The following is a 17664-nucleotide window of genomic DNA, read 5'->3' on the forward strand; positions in this document are numbered from 1 at the left end:
GCTAAAAGTTGTGACCTATCGGTGTATCTCTAGCTAATCACACTCCAATGGGATCATCTGATCAATTCAGTGAATCAATCCATCTCTAACCTCCCCCTTCAAAGCTCCTGCTGCCAGAGCTTTATAATGATACCATGGGTTCAAAAAATACCCAGTTGCATGTATAGGGCAATGGAGTTGATTGTTCCATCTTTTATCAATGATTGCCCAAATGGGCCCATACTTAGCCACTTTATCCTTGTATGCCCTCTTTATTTGCTCCTTTGCTTGATCCATAGCCTCATAAATGAAGCCCATAGCCAATCTTTCCCCATCCACCAACCGCAACACCTTAACTAGTGGCTCAGCAACCTTCACAATCTCTGTTGCCTTTCTCCAAAATATTTCTTCATTAACTTTCTTTTTCAATTCTCTGCCATCCTGTTTGTGAGACCACTGGCTTTGATTCCATTCTTCACTGGAAAATATCTTTTGCAAGTTTCTATGTTGTGAAAGCATAGATTGCAATGTCAAAAAATGAGTAGCAAATCTAGTGATGGCAGGCCTAATAATATCCCTGCCCCCTGTGTGTCTCCTCATAAGGCTCAAAATCCATGAATGATTGTAGATAAATTTTGTTATGCTTTTGGCATGATCTACAGTGTTTTTGACCCAATCTAATTTGCCAATATCCTCAAGCATGAGGTCTATGCAATGTGCAGCACATGGGGTCCAAAAGATGGTTCTGTGTTTTTCCTCTAACAGTTTACCAGCAAGAACATAGCTAAAGGCATTATTTGTGATGACTTGAACAATATTAGCCACCCCCACCTCCTCAACAACCTCATCCAATAGTTGAAACAACAATTGTCCATCTTTTACCTTATCAGATGCATCAACTGATTTTAGAAACATGGTTCCCTGTGGGCAAAAGATAAGAAAGTTTACAATGGTACGGTTCATTTGATCAGCCCATCCATCTGACATGATGGTACATCCTGTTCTTGCCCATGAGTCCTTGAAATCTTTCAAATACTCATTAATGGAAGCAATTTCTTTCTGCAAACGATACCCCCTTATCTCATGCATAGTAGGGCCTTTGAAGGCTTTTCCAACAGCATGTATGGCACCAAACATAGGCTCATAATATGGTAAACGAGAAGCATTGAAGAGGATATCAGCATCATACCACCATCTACATATGTAAACACAAGCAGTCTCCCTCAATTCTTTCTTCCAATGGTCATCTAAAGTGGGCTACAAAGTTCTACTAGCTTTAGGACCATGTGCATCTGATGGAGAGGAGGGTGTGACAATGAAATAACTTTTGATATTCATATCACCATTCTTTTTCATTTAACCCTTACCCTTGTCTTGAATAGACTCCAAAGAGGGAGGAACATATCGGAAGTACCCTTACCCTTTTCTTGAATAGACTCCAAAGAAGGAGGAACATATCGAAAGGGGTTGGATGCATCAGTACAAGGAATAGAGGAAGAACCCTCAAAATCAAAATGGGGGTTGGTAGCCAGCATTTTTTGTATACTCCTTTTCCTCCCAATTTCAGCCTCTAATTCTTTTTGCCTAGCATTTTCTTCTTTAAACTTCTCAAAGTTGGCTAACAAATCCTTGCTAATCTCCCCAATTTCTGGTGATTCAAATGGAGTAATTTGGCCTCTAATCCATACCAAGTGTTGTTTCATCCTATTAATGCCCACAGGAACTTCCTTAATTTTTCTATGGCAAAATTTGCAAATGCATTTGACTATCAACCATTTCAACATATCTCCAAGCAGCATCTTTCACTCTAGGTGCCATTTTTTCACTTGGAAATCAAAGGAAAAAATATGAAAACAAAAAAATATCATTGCTTCAATGTTCATTTCTTTCACAAAAAACTCTCTTTTCAATTTCCAGATTGGCACAAAAAAATAAATAAGCAAAAACAGATTTTTACAAGTGAAAAAAAATACCTCTAGGCACAAACTGCATCCTCAAGGTTGCTCCAACAAACCAACTCCTCAATGTTGCTCCAATGGTTGCCCAAGAAGCTCCTCACTCCTACTACAATGCTTGCCCAAGACTCCTCAGAAACTCTCACTCAAATGCAATGAGATGGTTGTGAGGAAATGAGAGGGGCTGGTGGGTGTTATAGGGTTTAGAAGAGGGGAATGGACCCCAAAGAACCTAAAGGCAGATTAGAAATGGGTTTGGGGTCCCCAAAAAACAAATTGCAAAAAAACCGCGTTGTTCTGCCTTGTTCAGACCGTTGTCACCGAGCCGGCCGGGTTATTACCAAGCCGGTCGAGTTGGCTCGAACTCGGCCAAGCCGGCCGGGTTGTTATTGAGCCGACCAAGTCATTAGACAACTTAGTCGGCTCGATAATAACCTGGCCGGTCGTTCCAATTCGAAGGCCGAGTCGACCCGGTGGGGGTATGACTCGGACCAACTCAGCCGAGTCGATTTCGAAATCGCCGTTTTTCAAAACATAGGATTCATCAAATAGATGTCAAGACGACATTCTTGAACGGGGTAATAGAAGAGGAAGTACACATCGAACAACCAGAAGGTTTTGAGACACATGAGAAAAAATATCATGTATGCAGATTAAAGAAAGCCTTGTATGGGCTAAAACAGGCACCTAGGGCATGGTACGATCAAATTGATGGCTACTTACAGAAGATGGGGTTCATCAAGAGTGACGCAGACCCTAATCTCTACTATCTAGTTGTAGAGAATGAGCTTCAAATCCTCGTGTTATATGTGGATGATCTCTTCCTAACAAGATCATCCAGGCTCATCAAAAACTGCAAGAGGAACCTAGCCATAGAATTCAACATGAAGGATTTCGAACAGATGCAATATTTTCTGGGGTTGGAAGTTCGGCAACAGAAGGGTGAGATCTTCCTGGGACAAGGAAGATATGCTACAAAACTCATGAAGAGATTCAAGATGCAGGATTGTAGACCTATGGCTACTCCAATGATCACCAATTGGAAGAAGAATGATGCATCAAAAGATAAAGATGTTGATCCCACCTTGTACAGGCAGTTCATAGGGTCCCTGATGTATCTAGTCAATACCAGGCCAGACATTTGTTACGCTGTCAACACCCTCAGTCAGTTCATGGTAGAACCTAAGAGGGCACACTAGGAAGCAGCCAAGCATGTTCTCAGGTATATACAAGCAACGGTCGAGCATGGACTATTGTACACCAGAGGCAATGACATAAGGTTGAGTGGGTTCACTGACGCAGATTGCGCTGGAAGTTCAATGGATCGGAAAAGCACAACTAGGTATTGTTTCAACATTGGATCAGGAATGACCTCTTGGTGCAGTAGGAAACAGAAATTTGTGGCTCTGAGCTCAGCTGAAGCAAAATATATGGCAGCTAGCACAGCTTCGTGTGAAGCCATATGGCTTAGGAAATTGCTTGTGAATCTATTCAGGAGAAGGATGGAAGCGACTAGGATCATGTGTGATAATCAGAGTTGCATCAAGCGCTCTGAAAATCCAGTATTTCATGATCGGTCGAAGCACATTGATATTAGGTGTCACTTTGTCAGAGACTGTGTCCAACGAGCGACAGTACAGTTGACATACACTCCTACAGGGGAACAGGTGGCAGACATCCTTACCAAGGCTCTAGGAAGAACAAAGTTTGTTCGTTTTAGGGAGAAGATGGGGATGGTGAAGAATCCATTTCAATAAGGGATAAGTATTAGAAGTTGCAATGCAACAGTTAGTAGTGGCAATGCTATGGGCAACATCATGCAGCAAGTTGGGAGGGAGCTGCAGTACAGGAGAAGCAATGGCACTGGCAGTGTCATGGGCAACAATACAGGAAGCAGCAGTGCAGGGGATGCGAGACAGCGAGCCAAGCATCAGCTCAGGTACCGATGCAGAAGATCAATGTGATGTTTCTATACCGAAACATTGCTAGAATGGCCTATACCAATTAACATCTCCAAGTTAAGAGGATTCTTAGGGTTTACTAGGTACTATCGAAGGTTTATTAAAAACTATGCCCATGTAGTTGCACCTCTAACAAACTTTCTAAAGAAAATTTCATTTCCTTGGGATGATGAAGCAAAAAATTGTTTTGAAGACTTAAAAGAAATTATGTCTAATGCACCTACGTTAGCAACTCCTGGTTTTTCAAAACCATTTATTGTTGAATGTGATGCTTCAGGTTTTGATATAGGAGAAGCATTGATGCAAGATGGTCATCCAGTATTGATGCAAGATGGTCATCCAATAGCTTTCGAAAGCAGGAAGCTCAATATGCGAGAACGTCTTAAGTCTACATACAACAAAGTGTTGGAAAATCAATAGAGATGGCAGTTAAAACAATTTTCCTCTTAATGGCATTAACTTGTGATATTATTATTAGTATTCGTTCTCTTAATTATCTTTTCTTATCATCAAGATTAATGCCAAGCAACAAATAAAAGAGAACACAAGATATAGGCACATTGTTAGGGCAAAACCCCCTTCGAGGGGAAAACCCAGTCATAAATTCTTGTGTTCAAGTCATCCATCAAGTCATCCTTGTTCTTCCTTTCACAGTGTCTGCATACTAAGATTTACGTGACTATTTGAGCACCAAGTCATCCTTGTTCTTCCTTTCACAGTGTCTGCATACCAAGATTTACGTCACTGTGTGAGCACCAAATTCTTGTCACGCTGAGACATCATCACTGTGAGACCTTATTACTGTAAGGTCACCGAATTCTGATACCACTGATCTGAAATGTCATCTTTCTTACCTAACTGTGATGTCACCGAAACTGTGAGACTCTTCTCACTGAGATAACATTGAATTGTGATATATCCTTCATTGTGGTAATGGCATCCTTCAAATTGTGATAGATCCATCACTCTGAATTGTAATGGCATCCTTCTCACTATGATTACATTGAACCCTTAACACTATAGGAGCACCAAACCCTCAACACTGTGATAGCATCGAGCTCACAATACTGTAATAACACCAAGCCCATAATTCTATAATAGCACCGAAACTGAAATGGCACCAAACCTGTAATCACTGTGATGACCGAAACATATCTTCTGAGATAGCACCGAGAGCATTTCTGTGATTTCCGAATTACAAAGATAATCCAAACTTTTTCGATGATTATTTGAGCGAAGGTTATGCTCCTTTACATAGTTGTTTGTCCATAGAAATGCGCCGACATGACTTATATGAAGAGATGTGTCTATTATATTAGGCCAACATGAATTTATTGAGGGAAACCAACTTGTAGATAACTTATTTGAGGCCGACTTGAAGAATTTGCTGGAGAGGATGACTTGATGGAGTACAAACATTAAATTGACTCTCACCCAAGCATGAAACCCACGCTTTAACAAGTCAATTCAACAATAATAAAATTCTTTTCTTTTGATAAATATATTGCATTTTTTGCTTCAAGTAAAATGAAGATAGAACCTAGTTACATTCTTTAACACAAATAAATGGTCGCTATTATCCACGCACTAGCCAAGTGGAGGCAATATCTTTTGGGAAGTAAGTTCTCCATACGAACAGACTATAATAGTCTTCGGTACCTCCTCCAACAAAAAACACTCTCTAAAAAACAACAAAAGTGGATTGAAAATATTGATGCTTTTGACATGGAAATATTACATAAAAGGGTAAAGGACAATGTAGTGGCAGATGCTCTCTCCAGAAAAGATGAAGAAACATCCTTGTTTGCAGTCTCAGCTATAATCCCAGAATGGCTTAATGAAATCCGAAGTGAGTATGCAAAAGATCTAGAAACAAGTGCTATAATCAATAACCCTCCTCAGAATTCAAAATTTGAATGGAAAAACGATATTTTGTGGTACAAGGGAAGGATTTACCTAAGTCCAAATTCCAAATTTAAAGTCAAGGTTCTCAAAGAGACCCATGATTCACTGTCAACCAGACATGTAGGTTTCTTTAAAACCTACTATAATGCACGTCAATCATTATATTCAAAAATATGGCGGAATGTGATCATGTCAACGAAATAAAAGTGAGAACATTATGACCCCGGATTTGCTCCACCCTTCAAATATCCCAAACCAAAAATGGGAAGAAATATCAATGGATTTTATTGAAGGATTACCCATGTCAGTCAGAAAAGATAAAATTCTTGTAGCAGACGACAGACTCACAAAGTATGCACACTTCATAGGAATGAAAAATCAGATTCAACAAAAGAGATCGCCAAGATATTTTGCAAGAATGTCTACAAATCACATGGATTTCCTAGAGTGATTGTTGGTGATACAAATGCCAACTTTAAAGGGAATTTTTGGAAGGAGTTTTTCAAACATATTGGAACATACCTCAACATAAGTTCTGCATATCACCCTCAAACAGGTGATCAAACAGACACTGTCAATAAGTGCTTAGAAGCTTACCTTCATTGTTATGCAGTAGACAACCAAAATAAGCGAGCTCAGTGGTTACATCTTGTTGAATAGTGATACAATTCAACTCACTGTTGATAATATCGACGATATTCGAAAATATCGCGATATTTTCGGCAAAACAATATAACGCCGAGAAAATATTGCGATATTTTCAAAATATCACTATATTTTGAAAAATCAGCAAAATATCACCATATTTTGAAAATATCGGCTATGTTTAAAAATCTGAATATAAAAAAAAAAAAAAAAATATATATATATATATATATATATATATATATTTGATTTTTTATGCTTGCCGATATTTGCCGATAAGATGTTTTCTGGACCCTCGCCGATATTTTGCCGATAACAATATTATCAACACTGATTCAACTTATCACACTTCTGCAAAGATGATCCCATTTCAAGCTTTTTACGGATATGAACCTCCTAAATGGAAGGATCTGGCCATTTCCTAGACAAAAGTTCCAGCAGTAAAGCAGAAATTAGAAGAAACCCAAAAAGTTTTTCAAACATTAAAAGAAAATCTAAATATTGCAAGAAATCGCATGAAGCAGCAGGCTGACCGACACAGAACAGAGAGAGAATTTGAAGTTGGAGAATGGGTATTTGTTAAATTTCAGCATTACAAGCAATTATCCCTAAAACAAAAACGAACACAATAAAAAAAAATGGCACCAAGGTTTTATGGACCATATCAGATTAACAAAAGGATCAGCCAAGTAGCATACGGCTTCAGCGTTCCAAATAATAGTAGAGTTCACAATGTTTTCCATCTAGCTTGTCTTAAAAAGGCATTTGGCAAACACCTATATGCACAGACAACGCTTCCGATATTAGATGATGAAGGCAAGTTTATTTTAGAACCAAAAGGAGTTGTTACCACCAGGTAAAGGAAGTTGCGATCTCGAGTAATTAAAGAATACCTTATCAAGTGGTAGAATCTACCGGAAGAAGAAGCCTCCTGGGAAACAGAAGCATTTCGCCAAAAACACCCGCCGTTACATATGTTTCAAGGACAAAGCATCTTTTTGGAGGGAGGCAATGTTGTATAATAAATTAATTAGTATAATTTAACAAAAGAGCACGATCAGAAAATCATGCCCTTTCCTGAAAAGGTACCCATGGCGATATATATAACGGGGACCTTCATTGTAAAAAAAATCATATTCAAGTATTATTAAATATATAAACATGTGTTTCCTGTAAAGAACTGAGCTTTTATGCTCCAAAGACAGAATGTATCTTTTATTATATTCACTGGATCTATATTAGTAAGTCATAAATAATACATAATTTAACACAACTCATTACCAACAAATAAACTTAGTACACGTGTATTCTGGTCAAAAAAATGTCAGCTTTCTAAAGCAAACTACCAATTGGTACCAACTGGCATGAAATAGAAAAGATGATTTAATAAAAGCTGAACTTCAAAAGTCCAGTCCAGCACAGTACTAGATCAAATTGTAAAAACTAGTTTTCTTGCTTTAAAGAAATAATATCTGTAATACCTCGCTAAAATTAAGCTTTTCAAAAGTCCAGTCCAGCACAGTACTAGATCAAATTGTAAAAACTAGTTTTCTTGCTTTAAAGAAATAATATCTGTAATACCTCGCTAAAATTAAGCTTTTCACGCAGATGTTGTATTAAAACCTGCAAGAAAATATCAAAAAAGCCCAAAATTTATAAGACATGGCCAAGATAAGAATAAAATAGCACACTAGCTGCAAGCAGTCATTAATGCAAAATTGATTATTACTTCCAACTTTCCAACAATTAAAAACACACAAACTCCAAGAAATAAACAGAACTGGCTGTATAATTGTATTAGATAATCATGACAATTTTTCTGGTGTGATAAAACACAAAAAAGCAAGTGGATGGCTTGTAAAACCCCAATGCTCAGTTCTGCAAATGCTCTTTAAAACTGAATGTTTAAGAATTCACTGGCATGTACATCTCATCCAAAGCGCATGAGCTACTATAGGCATGTTGCTATGAGTAACAAGAACTTAACGATAGGTGTATTCAAATTAGCCGTTACAGGAATTTTTTGTTCAGTAACAAAATCGTATTACCAATACAACAAAACCGTACAAAACGGGATGGTATTACCTGTTGGTGCATAATTATCTGTGCACAATCTTTAATTATTTGTGCACAACTAGCAATAAATATTCACAATGCCTCATTTAAGTTTTATCTTGATCCTAATATGCTATTATGCATTAATGGATCCCAAGTGCAAGATTAACAGAGAACATTTATCTACTTTTAACATAGCCAGTTGACTTCTGAATTAGTGAACTGAAAATAACTGACCAGTTTGTAAAATCCCTTCCGTCCTTAAATTTTCAATAAATTTCTGAGTTTATAATGAGGTTTTTAGCGATGCTTATTGTCAAACAGTTTACTCTCTCAGTGCTGTAGGTGTAAATCTGATTTGTTCAATTCATGGATTCACATGTTAGCCATTAGAAAACTCCTCTTCAACCAAATTCAATTTATTATATGCTCAGATATGCTCATACAACTATATTCAATGCTGATACAAAGACAGTGATATCCACTGTAAACTACCAATGTGAAATACTTCAAATTTTCTTTAAAAAAATCTTACATTTTGAATGAGTTTTTTCAGTGAGACATTTCTTCAAACAGTTTCTTCACTAACTGTTGTAGGTGCATTTTCTTTCAATTAAACACCAAGAAGTTGACCCAGAACTAAATGCTTCACCTCAAGTAGCGATATATCATATATAAAACACTTCAACAAGAAATACACCGCTGCTATACACCATATGCCAAGAGATTAAGCACTTTTCTCTTTAATGGAAATAACCCAAACTTATAACAGCAGTGAATATATGAGCACACAATCATGTATAGAGAAGTTACAAGGCATAAAAACTCGGATTTGAACCTGGTAAGTACTCCAGCACGGTAAATCTCAGTGAAACAATCGAACCTGGAGTGAAATGAAAGGCCGGACAGTCCATTGAAGAAGTCGAACCACTGAGATATCTCCAGCAAGGAAAGTTTTAGGGTCTTTTTCCTTATAACAGTAGTATACCAGCTCTATTAAACTCCACGCAGCTCAAAAAATGAGAAGTTAAGGGACTGATAATATACACAGGAATATATTTCTTTGCCCTGCGTCTAACCAGCTAGGCAACTCATCTCCCATCTGTCCAATTCAACCTAGTAAATGAAAGATTAAGGCACTCCGCCCCACCAGCTTGGGAACACAACTTCCACACTCATATCGATCTCCTACCAGTAGGTATATGCTCAGCCAGCCACGAAAATGAATGCAGACCCCTTCAAAAAGGAAATGCAGCCTCTACTCAGTCCACAAAAATCGACCCACAGAACGATAGCAGATCTTTGACTTGAAAGAAGTGAAATTCGTCCTTCCTTGAGCTTGGAGTCTCCAATCTTTAATGGGTATTCTTCCAATGAGACAAAGCTTCAATATTTGGTCATGGTTTCAACCTGGAAAAAGGTAAATGATAAATACAAAGTCAAGAAATCAACTGATAACACCTCTTCTAGCTTAAATGTCCTGCAAATCATTTTCTCCATGAAAGCACATTGGTGAATTCTGAGTGATTTCACTCCTTGAACTAGTTAGAGAGTATAGTTTCAACACTGAAACTAGCCATGGCGGCTAGGGTTTCCCAAACCCTAAGTTTCTCTTCAAAAACTCTCCAAGAGCTCTTTTTCTCAAAAATGCAAGTGAATAAATGAGAGACCCCCTCATTTCCATTTTTATAACTCACTTACCTTTTCCCTCCATTTAAATATTAAAACCACTTTTCCTTTCTTTATTTAATAAAGTAACTTTTATAAATTGATTAGAGTCACTTTTAATGCCGGAAAATGTCTAATTCGCCTTTGTGATCACACAAGCCACAAGCCCCTTTTCATCATCCTGCCCTGTAGATATTTTCACCCCAAATCCAATGAGCTATTACACTAAGGTGTTTCTCCAAGTAATCGGCCTGAAACAACACCTTAAATGTAATTAATTAAAATATGCCCATTAATAACTTCGTTCTACGGAAATCGTAGAAATGCAACGGAAACAAGAGAAAATTGTGTGGAATTGATCCTGATGATGAAATATGGTAAGTGATCCCAGTCGAACCCATAAAACTCCTCTAAAAGTAAAAACCCTCTGATCCCACCAATGGAGTAATCTCGCTCCTATGACCAAGGCTGACAAAAGCTCTGGAAATCCCTCCTAACCACCTCACCAAGTAATCCAAAATTTGGGGACATTACAATCTCTCCTCCCCAAAATTGCTTGTCCTCAAGCAACGTCATCCCATGTTGCTGCTCCCCAAGTTGATCCAAAGTAATACCAGTGTCCCAAACCATCCTGATCATCGTGAAGCATTCCACGCCCCACGCACTCCCAACAAGGAATAGATGCCAAAGGTCCTATGCATACTGTCGATAAGTAGGGCATCTCGAAAATGCAAAATCTCGGCCATCTCCTCCAAACACTGCTCTATCAGAAAACCAACCTCAAGTACCTCAAGAGTGAATTCCTAAAAGTACAATCCAACTGCTAAAAAGGGTCCTTGCCCACATAAACTATCAACTGTCACCTCTGATACTATCAACAAATCACTAAGAAGTGAAATGCCCTCTGCCAAACTAAAGTCCAATAGAAGATCTAAGTGGTCTTTCCCTAAAAAGACTAGTTCATCCATAATGGTAGTTGAGCCATCGAGACCTGTAATGCCAGTGTCCCATGCTAGTCTCAAAAGGATATTACCATGTTGTCGTTGTGCCACTCTGATCATAACTTACTGTTGTAGCGAAGTGCTACTAACTATTGGCGCCCATCTGTGCCTCGTCTCTAACCCCTGTATGCAACCAATAGACGGACGCCATGTATCATGAATCAATCCAATGCACGCTAAACTACCCTTCTCCTGCCAAATCACAGCGGACTTTGCTATCCCATCTCTTGGTGATGTACACAATTACTGTATGGAGCCCACAAGCCTTCCTATAAAAGAGGTTTGTCGTCCACTATGCCCCATGCTCGTAAAGTGCCTCGAAATATCCTGTCATAGGTGTGTCATGCAGCTCTCTCCTGATCATCTTCCCATGTGTGTACTCAAGGGCAGAACATATGTTGCCTCTGCAACGATTCACGTCATCCCTACTCTTGTATCTGTCAACTCGCGCTCCGACCATATGCCTCAACTGGGAAGTCATTCTCTTGTACATGATGCACTGTGTCTCACCCAACTATCTCAGATGACCCCCATGTGTCCTACTATATGTGATGAGAGCATCAAAGAACAACAATAGAAGCCTCTACAACAGTATGCAGGACTAGAAAGTGACCAATGCATGGGTCAATCTCAAGGGTGTGATCAAGAACCCATATGGATACCGAAGCGTGGTCCTACGAGTATCTTGCTCTCTGTCTTTGATCAGGTGATGTTCCAATCGAAGATCAATCTTCAAGAAATGCAATGCTCCCTGATGCTCATTCATCTACTCATCGATCTTGGGTAAGCCAAACCCACTGGTATTACCAATGTCCCAATCAATCGATCTCCCTGGAAGCAATGCTTTGAGATACTATTGTGTAGCACCATACACCACTGCATAAAACCATGGATCATTGTACTCCTCGGCATACCTTTAACACCATGGCATATCCCTGTACCCCACTGGGTATCACCGCCTGTTGCTGACACACCCCATACCGTCTGGTATCCTGCATGCGCCAATGTATCTGCCACCCTGCGAGTGTACCCACTATGATGTGAGTCATATCTCCTCTATCCTGGTAGACTTGAGCAATTTGACCCTGTTACCACTCAAACTAGCAGGGGTCCTAAAAGGGGATCCTTGAAGGGCTACCACTAGGCCAAGGGCAACAATGGAGCAATAGCCCACTATCACCTTGGCTAAGGCTCCCTACTTTTTACGGAATTTCACTAATGGGAGGAGACCCATTATAATAAGGATCAAGAAATTGAATGGATCAATGACACAATGAGAGGTGATCCTAAAAGCCTATTCACAAGAGAGGCTCAAATATATGGCTTGCTTGCTTTGAAAGCAAGATGAAAGGCCTTCTAGGAAGGGCTTAGCGGAATCCTAAGAGCTAGGGTTTAAGTATATGACTTGTCAAGAAGATTCTTAACTCCCAAAATCCTTGTGAAAACTTGGCTTCCAAGTGGTCTTTGTGAAATTGGCTTCAATAAGTTGTGGAACCACATGGGACCAAGTGGACCTGAGGTTAGGTCAAGGGAATGGGGTTGTGCAACCAATGATGTGATTGACCTAATCAGGGAGGAGAAGGGTATCAAGGAAGGAATTTTCAATGAAAGGTAATGCAATGATACCAGTGAGGTTTCTAGCCAAGGGAAACCTAGGGCAAGAAACGACCTTCGAGCAAGGGCTTGCAATATCTTAAGATCCCACTGTCAAACTTGCTTGAAATTTGGAGGTCCTCTAGAGAAAACTCCAACGCAGTTGTGGACCAAAAAACGAAGTATTTTGATGGCTAGATTGTGAGATAAGTGATGCCCTAGGTGACCTAGGTAGCTTAGGCCTAGAAAGAAAGAGAGAAGGTGAGAAAAATATGCTCTAGGTTGATCACCTGTGGAGGACTAGTGCTTTGTCCTTTGGGAGAGATGGAGTCATGGAAGATTCAAGGTTTATATTGATTCCCTCTTGTCAAGGAGTCCTAAATAACTTCGCTAGGCTCTAAGCCTTGAGGGAAGTAGCTTCAAGGTCATTTATACTTCATTTAGCAATATTTGGTGACTTGTCAAGACAAATTCAACGATGAAGTCTCTAGGAATATCTATTCCTTCAAAGATGGCCCATACATGATACAACACTATTTAGAGATGCAATTTCCACAATTTCGTTCCAAGAAAAGCAGTAAATTAACCCTAGAATAGCGAAAATCCCAGCATCATGAATGCAACAAGATAAATAACAAGAATAGCATTAAAACATTACTTACATGTAAGAAGAATATATCCAATCACCAAGATATGCCAATCATAGAAGCTCCAAGAGAAAGACGATAATCCAAACATCGAAATTCATCCATTCATCCAAGAAATCTCATCCTCAAGAGATAGTGAAAATCTCACAAGAAGATATGATCCAATCCAAGTGATGATACAAATGAATTCATGTCTCTCCTATTTATACCCTCATTAGGAGTTCAAATTACCTAATTTGAGCCTACGTTACCCATCAACTAAAATAATGTGCAAATAATTATCTTTTGGTGACAAGCCCACCAAACTAGCTCATAAACAAAATAATAAGCCTCCCAAGAGGTCGAATAATCAATAATGCATGTCGTTGGGCTCTCTAAGAGCCCTAGTGAAGTCCATAAGTGCCGAAAATGATGAATTGTACTTCAAAAGGTAATGGACAAGGGGTTGGCCCCTTGTTCTCCACATAATAAACCAGTGGTGCTCCCAATGGTTGTGAGGGCACACAAGTGACCTCATGGGTCTCCAAGTGAGTCGAAGATGCTTGTAGTCCATCTATAAGGGCTCAGATAATGGTGTAAGTGATGCCACATTAGCATACAAGTCATGGGTCATCTGCCAAGTGCATGGTGCAACTGTGGGGTAGGCTGGGCAAAAGTGAACCAAGTGCATCTTTCTCGTCGAATAAGTATATCTCGAGCAATCTCTAAACATCTCTGGGGATCCATGGAGTGTTGTCTACTGTTGTGGAGACCCATGGCTCTCAACACACACCCTACATGTACCAATGTAGCCCTCTGGAGGGTTAGGACCCCGCATAGGGAGACCAAACCCAAGATGGATACCCCCTTCAATCCTACATAAGATCCAATGCACCCCCTAGCCTTCCCGTACAAGTCATCAAGGAAATCAAGTAAAAGAGTTTACAAACCATGGACAAGAAGTGGGGACTTCATAATGGCATGCCCTTCCATAATGGGTTTTGGCATTTGCTAATGTCTCCAAGTTCCAGATTGGGTTAACCAAGTATCTCATTAGGTGGTTTCTACTTCTAAAGGGGATAATATGTCCAACGTACATCCTTTTAAAAGTGGTGGCAAGTGATAAAGAGATGAATGAAAAGGGGCAGCCCTAGGCCACATGCTGGGGTACAAGGGTAGCTAGTAAAATGGAAGCCTACACTTGGGTATATAATGTATAGGAGGGAGAAATCGTGGTACATGAGGTGCCCCAGCCTTGATTTTTTCACCAATATTTATATGCATTTTGCCTTTTTATGATTTTTCTTTAATTAACTACTTGGGGATCAAGGGGTAAGAGCATGATGTGTGAGATATGGCAGTGGATACCCCTTTCAAGGTAGGGTGGTTCATTGCCCACAAGGGGTTGGGCAATCATGGGTTCCTAAATGATAAAGGAGGTTCATCTAGGGCTTGTAGGAACAAGGGTGATGGCCATGATGATGGGATAGAGCTCATGTGTTGGCTTTTTCCCACGTGTTAAATGTATTTGTCCCGATCGTCTTTTGCATTTTATGGTACATTTTCCTGTTGACTTTTATGTTTTGCTACATCAACCTCCGAGGCACCATTCCAGGCCCAACCCAAGGTGTGGGCAAGGGGAAGGGTGTAATGTCCATTAATAATAAATATTAAATAATAAAAATAATAAATAATAAAAAAATATTAAATATTAAATATTAAATAATAAACAATAAATAAAATAATAAAATAATTAATTAATTACATGCTTTAAATAAATATAAATAAAAGAAATAAAACAAGAAAAATAGTAATAATAATAAAATAATAAATTAAATACATGCTTTAAATAAATATAAATAAAAGAAATAAAACAAGAAAAATAGTAAAAATCAGTAAAACTATCAAAAAGTAAAAACAAAAGAATAAAACAAAAAAGCAATAAGTTGCATGTTGACACATGGAGAGTGTGCATGTGGTTCCCCTTCTAATGTTTGCTCTATTTAATAAATGGTGAGGAAGATGACAGGAATTCCATCATTCCAAGATTCTATCATTCATTCTCTTGGGAGAATAGTGTTCTAAGGCAGAGGAATCACTGGCAGTAGCACGTTGATTGAGGGCTCGGGGGTGGCCAGTGGTAGCAAGTCCTTGCGCAATTGAGCCTACGGTTGGGTGGAGAGTCGTCCCCAAAACCGTGTTGTCGTTAGCGAACGTCAACCACAGGTAACACAGGTAAGTGCTACTCTAATTTGAATTTGATATTAATTAGAAACCTAATTACATGTTTATTTTGGGTTGTTACAAAGGGGAGAGCTAGCCCTATGTGGATCCAGTGGAGGAATTTGGAACTAGGTGGGAGAAACGATGAATGGGACTATAATGAATGGAAGGGGAGTAATATATATGGATGAGGGAGAGGGACCACACAACCAAAATCAGGGTTTCCCATGTAATACCATCCCTAAAATGCAAGGGTCATTAAAAGAGATCCCATGGGCCTAGGGTGCAAGGTTAACATCCAAAAAGAGGTCTAGGGGACAAGAACACAAACCTAGCCCATTCTTTCCGTCAAATCCCCCCATTAATCCATGCCCAGAAGTGTCCATGATAAGAAAACTATAATATTCAATTACCAAATGAGAAGGCATACCTTTAGGTTTGGGAGGCCAACCTTCAAACATACGATCATGGCAGGTGGGTTAGGGACCACGTGGCTGGCTCAGGTGGCAGAGAAATGGCACAACGAACTAGTTGGTGGCTGCAAGGGGTTGTTGGTTGTCGGCTGAGGACCATCTTGGAGAAAAAAATTCCCCTAGGGATATCACACACAAAATGGTGGGTAACCGACCCCTCACATGCTAAGGGTGATGTCACTACTGTGTCGATCCGTAATGGCTCTTGTGCCCAATACATCAATGGAAGAGCATCGTCTCCATACAATGCCCTACCTAGTGGCATAGCAATGTCCTCCCATCTAAATAACTCCAGCCTGCAAACCCACACACGAACGATGTGCCAAGACATCTCCCAGACTTTACTCATAAACCGTTTGGCAACTAGCGCTAAGTGGGACTCCTCTTAGGAATGTGTGTGCTCGATCAGTGGGTCAACCATCCCACCAACGCCATAGTCATCCTGCACCTCTGTTATATGATGGAAAGCCCCACCTGGATCTCAATGCCAACCCAGGCTTCCAATATCCACTCCACTCATCTCAACTGACCCTAGATCCCAGATGGATGTATCCTCATATGAAATATACCTGTTTCCACATCCCATGGGTGCATAATCAGGGACCTCATGGACATATCTCTCTATAAGTGCCAATTCAACTGGGTGCTCCTCGTGCTCAACTATCACAGTAGGCTCCTTTATCAAATCATGAGTGCCCCTAACATCCTCTTGTGTGATGGTTGCCATAGTTAACTGACTGTCTGCTATGGAAGATGAAGAGCGCAGATAACTCAACTCCATACAAAGCTGCTCAACCTGCAACTCTAATTCTTGAAGGGTCAATTGGCTGCTCTTCAAGGAAACCTAGGTAGTTTCAAGCTCATGTGTAAGCCTGTCAACATCATCCTCTTTCCCTACTAGTACATCATGATAAATCTCAGCAAGCACAAGTGGGTGATCTGTCTGAAAGGAGGTGTAGTTAGTTGGATTTCATTTCTACCAATGCCTTTCTAAGAGTCTAAAAATTTGCAAGTGAAGGCTCTCCTCCCAAACTGTGATGTGTCACTGCACTTCTCCAACAATAATTTGCCACCAATCACTTTTATCATCATAATGCCTCATGGCTGCCATAATCTTGTTCGTTCTCATCTTCAATTGGTTTTCCAAGTTATGGACACAAGTAGGCTTAAGAGCAACATTTACTTCTTCAATTGATGGGCCTGGGTTCGCACAGCTGACAACCTGTGTTATCATCTTTGCACACCTCTTGGGGATCATCATCGACTGTTGTATCCTCATGATTTTCTTTGTACTCATCATCTAACTCAACAATCTCACTAAGTGATGACAGACATTCTGTAGCCACTGCTGACTCTCCTTCATCTGAAACCCTTGTACCAACCTGTTGGGGTGAATCTGTGCTAGCTTCATCTTCAACGGGTATCATTGTTCCCAATTCATCCTAGGAGGTTTGCTCATGGACTTCACCTTCAACTACAAGAGCTGACACTTCTATAGGAGTCAATACTTTTCTCTTGTCTTTATTTGAACTATTATTCTTCTTTGGGCTCACTTCAATCCTTCCTTCCTGATCCTTAGC

At 39.7% G+C, this 17664-nt stretch overlaps 1 protein-coding gene across 4 annotated transcripts in view; it reads right to left on the bottom strand.

The window, feature by feature from the left end:
• The window catches only part of LOC149182083 (uncharacterized), a 355894-nt gene that overhangs the window by 182584 nt on the left and 155646 nt on the right, over nucleotides 1–17664 (bottom strand). For all 4 annotated transcript variants that reach the window (XM_089416738.1, XM_089416740.1, XM_089416741.1 and 1 more), the window contains one exon: nucleotides 8027–8068. In XM_089416738.1, the coding sequence (XP_089272864.1) occupies nucleotides 8027–8068 (42 nt within the window). The remainder of the gene's footprint in view (nucleotides 1–8026; nucleotides 8069–17664) is intronic.

Source organism: Pinus tabuliformis, chromosome 3_2 (assembly GCF_031772625.1).
Source record: "Pinus tabuliformis cultivar Carrire ecotype Pingquan chromosome 3_2, CPIR1, whole genome shotgun sequence".
Classification (NCBI taxonomy): domain Eukaryota; kingdom Viridiplantae; phylum Streptophyta; class Pinopsida; order Pinales; family Pinaceae; genus Pinus; species Pinus tabuliformis.